Below are 13,827 nucleotides of genomic sequence, written 5' to 3'. Positions count from 1 at the left end.
TATTATCCTGAGAAAGAACCACACTCTCGACTCACTTGTTAGCGAAACCTCTCCTCCTTCCGTTTCCTTTGCGCACAATTCAATAAATACATCTGAGTCGTGGAGGAGGGGGGGGGGGGGGGGGGGGGGCGGGGGAGAGGTAGGCGATCTGTGCATACAACAGTTTCAATCGATCCAGATCAAAGGCACCTTATATGTTTAAGCCTAGCCCAGTGGTGTCTTGCAGCTCTTACTATATTTTTATGCACCACCACTGTGGCAACAAAAGCTTCTGTGTGTGTATTAATTAATCTAAAGTTTTCGCAACTTATTGATGTACTTTGTGCTTTTTCCCTAATCAATGTGAACTGGGCACCACGCCGTTAACACTGCCTTCTGTGCCCTCTTTTTAGATATCAAAACAGAGCGTTGCCTTCTAAGCACTACTCTCTGTGCGATTCTCAAGAAGTACTTGTATTGTGATCTAGACACCGATAGTCTGGTAAAGAAAGCGAAGAATACACTTCTAATTACTAGTCTTGTTTCTAAAAGTATTTTATAGATACACAAAAAACGGAAATTTTTACTGAGACAATCAAGTCCAGGTCCCGTTACTACACTCCTCAGATCTGTTGTAAACATCTAGATATTCCACGAATAAAATAAACCTTCTTGCACTGTTTTCATCCTTTTCTTGTCTCTTACCAATCGCGCTGCAGGGTCCATATTGTTGCGAAGCGTCCTACTTCGGAGGACTGAACACTGCCACGATATTATATCCTTTCTTCTGTATATTAACAACTACTTAGCCCGGTTGTTGCTCCTGAATCAACTTTGAGCTCGCACTGCGCGCTGTGGTTCAAATGGCTCTGAGCATTATGGGACTTAACTATTTAATGCTAACTAACCTAAGAACATCACACACATCCATGCCCAAGGCAGGATTTGAACTTGCGACCGTAGCGGTTCCAGAATGTAGCGCCTAGAACCGCTCGGCCACCCCAGCCGGCTGCGCTGTGGTTGACGCCTGAAACTACGAGGAAGTCTTTCAGCTGCAAGAAATATAGTTCATCAACAATATGAACATGTTATCTTTTTAGTAAGCAGTTGACAGTTTTATTACTCATATACACACATCAAAAAACGTTTTGAATCAGCTCGGCTCCGAGAGTTCAGGAACCTGTTCAGAAAATTGGAATAGAGATCAATATAAACATCATTTCCGCCCTTTTTATTGCTCATGAAAAACCACACATTGCATGTTGTACCCCCATACAGCGAGTCCTTCAGAGGTGGTGGTCCAGACAGCTGATCACACCGGTGCCTCTAATACCCAGCAGCAAGTCCTCTTGCTTTGGTGGATGCCTGTATTCGTCGTGGCATACTATCCAGAAGTTCATCAAGACACTGTTGGTCCAGATTGTCCCACTTCTCAACGGCGATTCGGCGTAGACCGCTCAGAGTGCTTGGTGGGTCACATCGTCCATAAACAGCACTTTTCAATCTATCCCAGGCATGTTCGATAGGGTTCATGCCTGGAGAACATGCTGGCCGCTCTAGCCTCGCCAATATGCTGGTGGCATTCACGTATCGTACAGCCATTACGGCGCTTTCCATGACCACGAACGGCATGCGTCGGCCTCACATAATGTCACCCCAAAAAAACAGGGAACCTCCACCTCGCTGCACTCGCTGCACACTGTGTCTAAGGCGTTCAGCCTGACCGGGTTGCCTCCAAACACGTCTCCGACGATTGTCTGGTTGAAGGCATATGTGACACCCATCGGTGAAGAAAACGTGATGACAATCCTGAGCGGTCCATTCGGCATGTCGTTGGGGCCATCTGTAGCGCGCCGCATGGTGTCATGGTAGCGAAGATGAAACTCGCCATGGACGTCGGGAGTGAAGTTGCGCATCATGCAGACTACTGCGCACAGTTTGAGTCGTAACACGACGTCCTGTGGCTCTGTGGCTGCACGAAAAGCATTATTCAACATGGTGGCGTTGCTGTCAGGCTTCCTCCGAGCCATAATTCGTAGGCAGCGGTCATCCACTGCAGTAGTAGCCCTTGGGTGGCCTGAGCGAGGCATGTCATCGACAGTTACTGTCTCTCTGTATCTCCCCCATGTCCGAACAACATCTCTTTGGTTCACTCTGAGATGCCTGGACACTTCCCTTGTTGAGAGTCATTCCTGGCACAAAGTAACAGCCTGGATGCGATCGAACCGCGGTATTGACCGTTTAGGCATGCCTTAACTACAGACAACATGAGCCGTGTACCTCTTTCGTGGTGGAATGAATGGAACTGATCGGCTGTCGGACCCCCTCCGTCTAATAGGTGCTACTCATGCAGGATTGCCGGCCGGGGTGGTCGAGCGGTTCTAGGCGTTACAGTCTGGAACCGCGCGACCGCTACGGTCGCAGGTTCGAATCCTGCCTCGGGTATGGATGTGCGGGATGTCCCTAGGTACCGAAGTGATACTTGATTAGCGTGACAATTGCCTTCCTCATACACTATTTGATTAAAAGTAGCTATACACCTATTAGAGGACGTTAATATACAGGGTGTGGGCAAAATGATGCGAACAGTGATAGTAATGGCATGCTTGTGTTTGACGGCGAACAACGCCGGTAAGGTACGTGTCGCGCTGGACTGTGGGTGTTCAGTACGTACTAGGCATAGGTGCAGGTTGTTTACGAGTAGTGCACACTTTGTATTTGCATTCAGCGCCTGAGGTCGACATGCAATGAAAGACCTAACAGAGTTCTAAAGAGGGCACATTGTTGGGGCCAGATTAACTGGAGCATCAGAACCAAGACAGCCAACTTATTGAATGTTTCAACAGAAACTGTTTTACGAGTCATGACAGCCTACACAAAACATGGAAAGACATCATGGTGTAAAGGAAATAGTGGGAGCAAATCAAAACCAAATGACAGAGATCGTCGAACGCTAACACGAATTATGTCAAAACAACACAAAACTACGGCGGCTAAAGTGACTGCAGATCTCAATAGCCGTCTTCGAGGCCCCATATCTATCGACACTGTCTGCCGAGAACTCCATAAAGCGAATATTCATGGACGAGCTGCTAACTTGAAGCATTAGTGACGTCAGCCAAAGCAAAGAGTTGTAATACAAGGTGTCAGGAGCATACAACCTGGACGGCTGATCAGTGGAAACACGTCATATGCTCTGACGAGTCATCTATTTCCAACTTCGGGTCGGGTTTACGTCTGGAAAACGCCAAAAGAAGCCTGAAATTATGACTGCACGATTCCAACGTTTAAACATGGGGATGGAAGTGCGATGATGTGGGCAGCCATGTCATGGTACTCTCCTGGCCCCATAATTACTCTCAAAGGCCGTGTTACAGCCAACGATTATGCGAACATTTTAGGTGATCAGTTTCACCACATGAGTCAAATGCTGTTCCCCGACAATGATGCCATATTCAGGACGATAACGCACCCATTCAGACAGCCAGGACAGTACAATCGTGGTATGAGGAACATGCAGCTGAACTGCAGTGTCTTCCCTGGCCAGCACAGTAGTCGGACATTATCGAACACTTGTGGGAGGTATTGGAGCGCAGACTCCGGAGCAGATTTTCGCCTCCCTCGTCACTACAGGGGTTAGAAGAGGTTCTGACAAAGAGTGGCGTAACATTCGACTGGAGACTATACAATCATTATATGCCAGTATTCCAAGAAGAATCGCAGCTGTATTACAGGCAAAGGGAGGGGGCTCCAATCCCTTATTAATGAAACATTCCCAAGTAAGTACAAGCATTCTTATTATTTTGCGTAGTGCCTGTAGGGTGTGTCCATCCTTCACTTTTATGACGGCTTGAACTCTGCTGGACACACTTTCAGTGAGTTGTCTGAATATCTGTGGATGAATGGCAGCCATTTTTTCTCAAGAGCCGATATTAGAGAAGGTAGTGATCTTGGTTATAGTGGTCTGGGGCAAAGTCGACGTTTTAACTAGTTCCAAAGGTGTTCCATTGGGTTCAGGACGTCACTCTGTGCGGACCAGTCCATTTCAGGAATGTTATTGTCCACATGCCATTCCCTCGCATATGCTGCTTTGCGACAGAAGAAAACATAGGAATTAAACCGTAGGCAAAATAAACTTGCCCGGAAAATACTTCATGCGCCTTCAGACTGTCAACCCGAGCGTGGATGATGATCATTCAATGTAAGATAGACAATGCAGCTTACATTTTCCGATATAAGGTACCTCTTCTGTTGAAGCCATGTTTTATTTCCTTATTTTCTGTTTTATAATTTTGTATCGCATTCAGCGAGTAAAGCGGTACTGCAGAACTGACACAGTCGGAAGTAAGATTTCAGTTCCCGTGCTGGCGGAAGCAGCCTGTGGAGCATATAGCGTTGCCAGTGGACACTGATGTGAGGCGCTGTAAATAGACATGAGAACGCCCGTTACGTCAGCAGCATGGTATGTAGGGAAAGCGTAGTTCTTCTGGAGCGAAGCAACTAACCCTGCTAAATACCTGTATGTGCTAGTTAAAGTCGCTTTTTCCAATACAGACATCAGGAGGAGCCTATAGGTCATAAGCACTTTCTCATAACAATATTACAACGCTAGGAATCGATCATAAGTCAGTAATGTTTAAGCTAACGAAAATGTAATAACGCCTTCGAAATATCACAAGTACGAGATAAAGACTATGCGCCATAGTCGTCAGTCGCCGATAGGATACGTTCCCATCTAGTTCTGTCGTTAAGACCCCTCTCTCAGGAAATTGTTAGTTTTCCGTTAATAGCATAATTGTGTCGATATTTTCGGTTTACAGTGTTTAGTAAATAAATATATTATAATGGCATCCCTATGAACGTTGTTACGAATAGATCAGCTTCCCGCTTATCACTTAGAATAGAGAACCCGACGGCGCTGCTTCTTTGAGGAAGATAAATTTCGACAGCCTTTCGGCAAAACGGGTAGAAAGAATCCTACACGACGACTCACTAATGTAGTCTACGGACGGATTGTCTTTATGTGCGCAAAACTCTGATGGAAAAGGATGGACAGTCGTTGTGCGGCTCTTATACCATCCTGAACTGATACACTGGCGATACTGACATTTCAGAAGGCTCACTATAAGTGGAGGATTGTTGCACAGGTAATTTTTGTTCTGTCCACCCTATACAGGGTGTTTCAAAAAGGACTTTAGAAATTCCAAAATTCATATAAAATAATTCATAGTACTTACAGAGGTGATTGCAGTGTCAATTTGTAGGGAAATACATCAAGTTTTATCTCGTGTAGTCCGCTAGTGCCGAATCGCACCCTAAGGAGCGCTAACGGCAGTTGCATTAAAGATGGGTGTCTTCACGGGACCCGAGCGTGCAAGCTTTGTGTTTTGGTTTGAACAATCGAAGTCAGCGACAACAGTTCGGCGTAATTTCCGTAGCAAGTACGCTAAAGATCCTCCTAGTAGGCCCACAGTTTATGAGTGGCATAAATGTTTTGTAGAAACACGGCGCTCGGTAAGACATGGGAAATCAACAGGTCGTCCAGGCACATCTGACGACGTCATTGAGCGAGTGAGACAAACTTTGTCAACAGCCCTGCCAAATCGACCCGGCGTGCATCTCGCGAACTGCAAATCGCGCAGATGACTGTTTGGCGTGTGTTGAGAAACAGTTCAGATTGACGATCGTACAAGCAATAAAAGACATTGATAAAATTGCTCGCAAGAACTTCTGTGCGGATATGTTAAATCGATTACACGAGGATGAACATTTCTTGGATAAATCATCTTTTCTGACGAGTCGACTTGTCACTAAGTGGCAACGTTAACACACTTTAGGATTTGGGGCAGTGAAAACCCACACCAACCATTGCACCATGTTTGTGATAGCCCTAAACTGAAGGTTTTTTGTGCATTGAGCAAGAACAAAGCGTACAGCTCCACTTTTTTTCCGTGAGACAACCATCAACGGGTTAGTGTACCCGGATATGTTACAACAATATTTGATACCACAGGTAGGTGAGGATGACCAAGAACGAAATGTTTACTTCATGCGAGCTGGTGCACCACCCCACTACCAGGCTGACGTCCGAGATTTTCTCAGTGACCGCTTTACACATCAATGGATTGACCGTGCTTCGCAAATTTCATGGCCCCCACGTTCTTCCGACCTGACCCCATTCGATTTATTTTGATGGGGGTTCATCAAGGATATCGTGTTTATACCTCCTGTGCCGGCTTCTCTACCTGAACTCAGAGCAAGAATTTACGCCACCACTGAACAAGTTACACGTGCAATGCTACAGCGAGTATGGGAAGAAATTGGTTGAAATGGTTGAAATGGCTCTGAGCGCTATGGGACAACTGCTGAGGTCACCATGTGACATTATTGCTCATATTTTTTTAAAAAAAATTTGTAAATATTTTATTGAAACTGTTAAAGCAGAAGTAGAGACATCTTGTTTGAAGCGAAATCGATACTGAAACTCTTTGATAAGATTAAAACGAATGTATATATTAAGAAAAAGGGTGTAATGTTTACTTTAAAATATTGTAAAGATATCTATTTATTATAATTATTAAATGTAAAAAGGTGCTATAATGTAATTATGTATGTACTAGTTACTGGCACTCACTTAGGGCTGTATAAGATATGTGTAGTATAAAAGATGGAGTAGTTCCGTCAGGAACGGAAAGCTGTGTAAGCGTAGGAAAAGATGGGAGCGGAAACGAGTGGCGCGCTTTGACGGGCGCGAACAAAGTCAGTCGGTGGCCAGTGATCTTAGAGGCAGCACGTACAGCGCCAACATAGTGTGGGGTGCGCCATATAGTTGCTTCTTGCCTCGGTTGGAAACTGCAGTTTATCACGGATTGGTATTGGGAGAAAAACGGGCTATTGAATATAAAATGGATCATGGCTATGAAGAGGAAATAAGTCCGGCATGGATAACTGGTCCTGGCCGTTCTAATATTAATGCAGTTGTTGCCACCAACGCCTCCGTCGATGAGCACAGCTTACAGGGTACGACATTTTAGCTGTGTATTATAGTGTGAGCCAGGAAGTTGAAATGTGCTTTAACAATAATAAACATCATCCAAATTAACAATTGTGTCCACCTGCTAATTTATCCCGCTCATAAATCAAGCAGGATCCTAACCTGGTACATGAAAATTCCGAGTGACCTGTATTCAGCCAAGACTGTGAAATCTTTAATATACTGTTGGCAAATCAGTGATTAATCAGTGAAATAATTGATGGAAAGAATAACTGAGAATTTCATAACTAACATTGCTATTATTTTCTGTGTTAAAATGATTACGTAAGGTTATTCCAGATTCGGAGACCACATTAGATAAATTGTTTGCTGCTTTCACATTATGTATCAATGAAAGGAAATACTAAGTTGATGACTAATGGTGATAAGTAGTAACGAGTACAGTTTATAGTGAATCAATGAAATGTTGAGTACCAAATATGTTGATGTAGAAACCACCCCTGTCCAAATTTACTATTGCTTTCATGAAATCAGTTTGTTTGCTTAAGCAATTGGGTGCTGTAGTTTTGTTTCGAGCGGCTAAACTTTTCTTGTATTGCTGAATCATCTTTTATCTAAATCTAAAGTGAAGTCTGTTTGGTAAGTAGGGAGTTGCGATCTTTTCAGCTCTCATATTGAGCTTCATTACGAGTGACTAATTAGACTGGCGAATAATAGTGTACCATCAACCACATACATTGTTATCGATGCAGAATAGTGGTCTAACTACTGTTATTTGCCACACCTCTGATCTAATGAGTTACTTGAAGAAACGAGTTAAAGTCTGATGCTTATTCCTTAGGTTAACACACACGGTTATTACACTTGGCCGGCCGGGGTAGCCGAGCGGTTCAAGGTGCTAGAGTCTGGTACCGCGCGACCGCTACGGTCGCAGGTTCGAATCCTGACTCGGGCATGGATGTGTATGATGTCCTTAGGTTAGTTAGGTATAAGTAGTACTAAGTTCTAGGAGACTGATGACCTTAGAAGTTAAGTCCCATAGTGCTCAGAGCCGTTTGAACCATATCACACTTGTTTTTGTTGTTTTGCTGTCCGGATAGGTAATTATATTTCTGTTTGTCACATTGCTTATTATTAACAGTATAGTATAAGAATATTACAGTTGGCTTTGCATGACAGTATGTTTTTGTAAACCAGTTCAGAGAATACAAAATGCACGCAGGTATTACATCTGGTTCTACATGTCAGGATAGTCAATAACACACACAAGTCAAATGGAGAAAAATTACAATCGGTCCCCTAGAACTTAGAACTACTTAAACCTAACTAACCCAAGGACATCACACACGTCCATGCCCGGGGCAGGATTTGAACCTGCGACCGTAGCGGTCTCGCAGTTCCAGACTGTAGCGCCTAGAACCCGCTCGGCCACTCTGGCCGGCTGAAGAAATTGGCATCCGATGGGATGTGTGCAGAATAACCAACGGAAGCCACATATAATATGCTTAGTTTAAGGTAAAGAAACTTGATGTATTTCCCTGCAAAGTAACACTAAACACAGCTCTATATCTTCTTTCAATAAATTTATATGAATTTTTTTGTTAAGTCCTTTTTGAAACAATCGTACTATAGCTCTTGTCTGACAGAACTGGTCGTCAAGGCTAGCAAGGAACCTCCGAGAAAAATTTCGTCCGTGGAAATTGGTTTTCAAATTGAGAGAATGAGCGAGTCGTTACGTGCGAACATGATAATTTGCAAAAGCAAATTTTTAAGAAAATGAAGCATGATGGAAGTAAAATGAGTAGCTGTTTATTCAGACAAAGTGTGGAGTAGAGATGGGCAAACTCGTTCATCCTTGGGAACTAGTTCACTGCTGATCGTTCTTTTTTGGGAACCGTTCATTTTTACTCGTTCACCGTTCATTTGTGCTTGGTATATGGTTCTTAAGAAAAACTGAAAACTAGTAGTGTAGGTGACTGAATGATGGAGGGCACCAAGAGGGGGCACTTGCCTCCCCCCTGGAGTATAGAGTTTTTATTCATTACAGAATTCTTACACACTTTTAGAAGTAATTTCTGTGATTCTGCAGAACCTCTCGTTTAGCCAACTGTAGCGTTGTGTGGCTTTTTTTTTTTTTTTTTTTTTTTTTTAATGGACTTGTAGTCCGAGGTGATATGTTACAATACAGCATCACCGGTCTATTGCGGTCTAACTGTGTCTGATCGCAGGGAAATAATATAAGGTGGCGCACGGAAAACCGGCCACGAGTACAGACTGCTCGCCAATTACGGAGGATGTGTTGCCCGTTACGAGCAGATACAACAGACAAACATGCAATAATTAGGCAGTGAAGAAATAACAAGCTAATGCAAGCAACAATGGCGAAACAATCGATGATGATGAGTAGAGAGCTGGAGAAGAGAACATGAATATCTCACGCGACGCGCATTGGCTATAGCACATGTAGTCTTCGAAACCTGTTGCTGGCTGTTTCCCAACTTAATAGACCACAAGTGTCTTGTATAAAATTCTTCGTTTCGACTTCCACTACATAGCTACGCTACGTTGTAAACAATAATCGTTTAGACCCTATATATACTTCACATTGTCTGTGAGTTCCAAGGCGAAGTAGACTTTATGGAAGCATAAAATAAAATGTGGTTTTCTCATCATACGTGCGTCACACGCCTAGTAAAAATTAGGTTTTTATGTTGCATTATTAAAGTTAAGCAGCAATAATAATAATAATTAAGTTCGCAGTAATAAAGTTTTTGGTTTGAAAGCTCCTTCAGAACAAATGTTTTTTGTGATAATAAGTAAATACGATTTTATGGCAATCTATGTCAAATGGAGAGGCACCGCGTTTGCTACTGAACCAAAATGACCCAGAACCCACTTTTTTTTTTTCAAAGAAACCAAACTAGCAGGTAATGCAAATTGGAAACAACCAAACTTAAAAATAATTACAGCCTTCCTAAATGTAATGTTTTGTATATGAAAGATACACGAAAATCGTTTTATATGAATTTTCTTACACTAAAAATTTAGCAAATTATTGAAAGTTAGTTGCTAAATCAAGTCGATGAAACCAAAAAAAAAATATGAATAACAAAAAAAACTTGTCTTGTTATAAGTATGTCTCATGCTGTTAATCAATATAATGAAGTGAGCTGATATGCCCTTTTGTTACCTGAAAAGACGTACCTATTACATACAACGTGATTTTTACGTAATTTACGTAACTATAAAATACTTTTTGATTAAGGCCGGCCGGAGTGGCCGTGCGTTTCTAGGCGCTTCAGTCTGGGCCGCGTGACCGCTACGGTCGCAGGTTCGAATCCTGCCTGGGGCATGGATGTGTGTGATGTCCTTAGGTTAGTTAGGTTTAAGTAGTTCTAAGTTCTAGGGGACTGCTGACCACAGCAGTTAAGCCCCATAGTGCTCAGAGCCATTTGAACTTTTTGATTACCGGTCATGGATGCTGGATAGCCAGACCCAAGTTTGGAACACATGTAAACTGGTTGAGCGCGGTGAACGAAACGAACAACTGGATACTGAACTAACTAGGAGCAGTCGGTAGTGGAACTGAGACAGGTGGTCATGCGAAGAACGACGAGTGCGGCCGAGGGAGACCGCGACTGAGACGAACACGCGACGGCGGCTGGAACGAGAACTGCCGAAGTGACCGCCGCGACCGAAGTGAACTAGTGAACTATGAACCGATCGTTCCTCGTTCCCGGGAACTATAAGTAGACTGCCGCGAGCGAAGTGAACCATGAACCGATCGTTTCTCGTTCCCGGGAACTATAAGTAGACCGCCGCGACCGAAGTGAACTATGAACCGATCGTTCCTTGGAATTCGTTCCACGGTCCTTTCGTTCATCTTGGTGAACCGTTCCTCTGCACCCGTTCGTTCGCGAACTACCCAACTCTAGTGTGGAGTCATTTGATTGTGAATCAATGTTATTTGATAGTGAATAAGTGTCAAACAAAAGTGTCTGTGTAGATTCACTGCTTGTGAAAGCAGGGCATCGACGTACAGAAGTGTGAGCCAGCGCTCCGCTCTTGTTAGCTGCCTCCGCCTCCCGTCTCTCTTTCTGGAACAGAACTGCCGCCCTGGCGAGGTCTGGAGCTCGCCTCGCGGGGTCAGCAGGTTCGCTACCACGAGCTGGACGCTCGGCAGCGCTCGGCTGTGAGAGTGGCTGAGTGGCTGAGTGACTGAGTGACTGACCTGCCCTCGGACGAGCGGCCGGCGGTTGTTGGTGAGCTTGAGCTTGTCGAAGGCGACGACGCCCTGCGCCATCCAGAGCTGGCCGGTGGCCGGCGAGTCGGGGTGCACGTACACGTTGTGCGCCAGCGGGGGGTCCCCGGAGCCCGCCACCATCCACTGCGAGCTGCAACAGGCCGACACCTCGTCGCCTTCACCTCGTCTCGAGAGCGGCTGTCGCAGTTTCGTATTTTTTTACGTCTACAGTATGCGAAGTACAGAAAAATATCGAACTTCTAAAGCAGTCGAAGCAAGTCTAAGAAATTCTCAACGAAATGCAGCTTCTCTGACCGTCTTTTAATATCCTAATGTAAGGTCGTTCTTCTCAACGACCTTGTCTCTCTGTAGGATAATCTGCGCTTCCCATCTTGGCGGCTTGCGTTAGGCTAACGGTTGTAGTAAATTCTTAAATAAAGGTGGATGTTCCATGAGTATTTCCATGAAGCGTACAGTACATAAGGATGAAAAATAATAAATTTTTGATTCTTTTAACTTTACACAATCTTTTTGAAAAATATTTTGCGAAATTACGAATTTATATTTTCAGTGAAAACAATACATACACTGCTGGCCATTAAAATTGCTACACTAAGAAGAAATGCAGGTGATAAACGGCTATTCATTGGACAAACACATTATAGTACAACTGACATGCGATTACATTTTCACGCAATTTGGGTGCATAGATCCTGAGAAATCAGTACCCAAAACAACCACTTCTCGCCGTAATAACGGCCTTGATACGCCTGGGCACTAAGTCAAACAGACATTCGCTGGCGTGTACAGGTACAGCTGGCCCTGCAGCTTCAACACAATACCACAGTTCATCAAATGTAGTGACTGGCGTAGTGTGACGAGCCAGTTGCTCGGCCACCACTGACCAGACGTTCTCAATTGGTGAGAGATCTGGAGAATGTGCAGGCCAGAAAGGCCCGAACAGGAGCTGCAACATGCGGTCGTGCATTATCCTGCTGAAATGTAGGGTTTCGCAGGCATCGAATTAAGGGTAGAGCCTCGGCTCGTAACAAATCTGAAATGTAGCGTCCACTGTTCAAAGTGCCGTCAATGAGAACAAGAGGGGACCGAGACGTATTACCAATGGCACCCCATACCATCACGCCAGGTGATACGCCATTATGGCGATGACGAATACACGCTTCCAATTCCCGTTCACCGCGATGTCGCCAAACACGGATGCGACCATCATGATGCTATAAACAGAGCCTGGATTCATCCGAAAAAATGACGCTTTTCCATTCGTGCACTTAGGTTCGGCGTTGAGTACACCATCGCAGGCGCTCCTGTCTGTGATGCAGCGTCCAGGGTAACCGCAGCCGTGGTCTCCGAGCTGATAGTCCATGCTGCTGCAAACGTCATGGAACTGTTAGTGCAGATGGTTGTTGTCTTGCAAACGTCACCACCTGTTGACTCAGGGATCGAAACGTGGCTGCACGATCCGTTAAAGCCATGCGGATAAGATGCCTGTCATGTCGACTGCTAGTAATATGAGGCCGTTGGGATCCAGCACGGCGTTCCGTATTACCCTCCTGAACCCATCGATTCCATATTCTGCTAACAGTCATTGGATCTCGACCAACGTTAGCAGCAATGTAGTGATACGATAAACCGCAATCGCGATAGGCTACAATCCGACCTTTATCAAAGTCGGAAACGTGATGGTACGCATTTCTCCTCCTTACACGAGGCATCACAGCAACGTTTCACCAGGCAACGCCGGTCAACTGCTGTTCGTGTGTGAGAAATCGATTGGAAACTTTCCTCATGTCAGCAAGTTGTAGGTGTCGCCACCGGCGCCAACCTTGTGCGAATGCTCTGAAAAGCTAATCATTTGCATATCGCATATCACAGTATCTTCCTCCTGTCGATTAATTTGGCGGTTATAGCACGTCATCTTCGTGGTGTAGCAATTTTAATGGTCAGTAATGTAATTAGAAATAACCATACTAGCAGTTTCCGTAACAATAACAATTAAATATGTCTTCTTTAGCACATATTTCATGAACTTTATGCTTAAATAATGCTCGTATTCGGACTTAATGGGGGAGAAAGGAAAAAAGGTCGAGGCGAGACACGAACCAATGATCTCGGGATTACCATTCTCGAGCATAACTGAATTTTTTATCTCTTGTATTATCACTTCACCGAGATCCCTACAGAACGTGCACCTTTGTTAAAAACTTGCGTGAGCCAGGAAATGGGTCCCCGCGTGGAAGGGAATATTTTAGCAGAAACTCACATTCCCTCCCGAAAGAGGTCGACCTCACTTTATGGTATTAAAGACAAAACTTCAAAGTCGACTTTCTCAAGAATTGTTTAGAACTGCATTGAACTGCTTTGGAATATTAATCTTTGAGTACTGAAGCTCACGTACCATAAATATAAAATTTCACATACCATAAACATAAAACAATTACAAACCCAGCAACTCGCCCCCATCTCTCATTTTTTAAACAATGAAACTCCCGTGTATAAAACATCTTCAGACCACTGATTACTTCACAAATGAGCTGATGTGTAAAACATTTGGTACTAAGCATGTAAAACATTTGTAGCCGAACACTCAATA

General features: G+C 44.2%; 1 protein-coding gene across 1 annotated transcript in view; it reads right to left on the bottom strand.

Annotated features, from left to right (window-relative positions):
* LOC126419727 (T-box transcription factor TBX18-like) overlaps positions 1-13,827 on the bottom strand; it is a 246,923-nt gene that overhangs the window by 89,068 nt on the left and 144,028 nt on the right. The window contains exons 4-5 of the mRNA XM_050086906.1: positions 11,228-11,367; positions 4,707-4,720 (exon numbers count right to left, since the gene is read on the bottom strand). Of these exons, the coding sequence (XP_049942863.1) occupies positions 4,707-4,720; positions 11,228-11,367 (154 nt within the window). The remainder of the gene's footprint in view (positions 1-4,706; positions 4,721-11,227; positions 11,368-13,827) is intronic.

The sequence above is a fragment of the Schistocerca serialis genome, chromosome 9 (assembly GCF_023864345.2).
Source record: "Schistocerca serialis cubense isolate TAMUIC-IGC-003099 chromosome 9, iqSchSeri2.2, whole genome shotgun sequence".
Lineage (NCBI taxonomy): Eukaryota > Metazoa > Arthropoda > Insecta > Orthoptera > Acrididae > Schistocerca > Schistocerca serialis.
The sequence above is the reverse complement of the archived record's forward strand: the minus strand, read 5'-3'. Positions and strand labels throughout refer to the sequence as shown.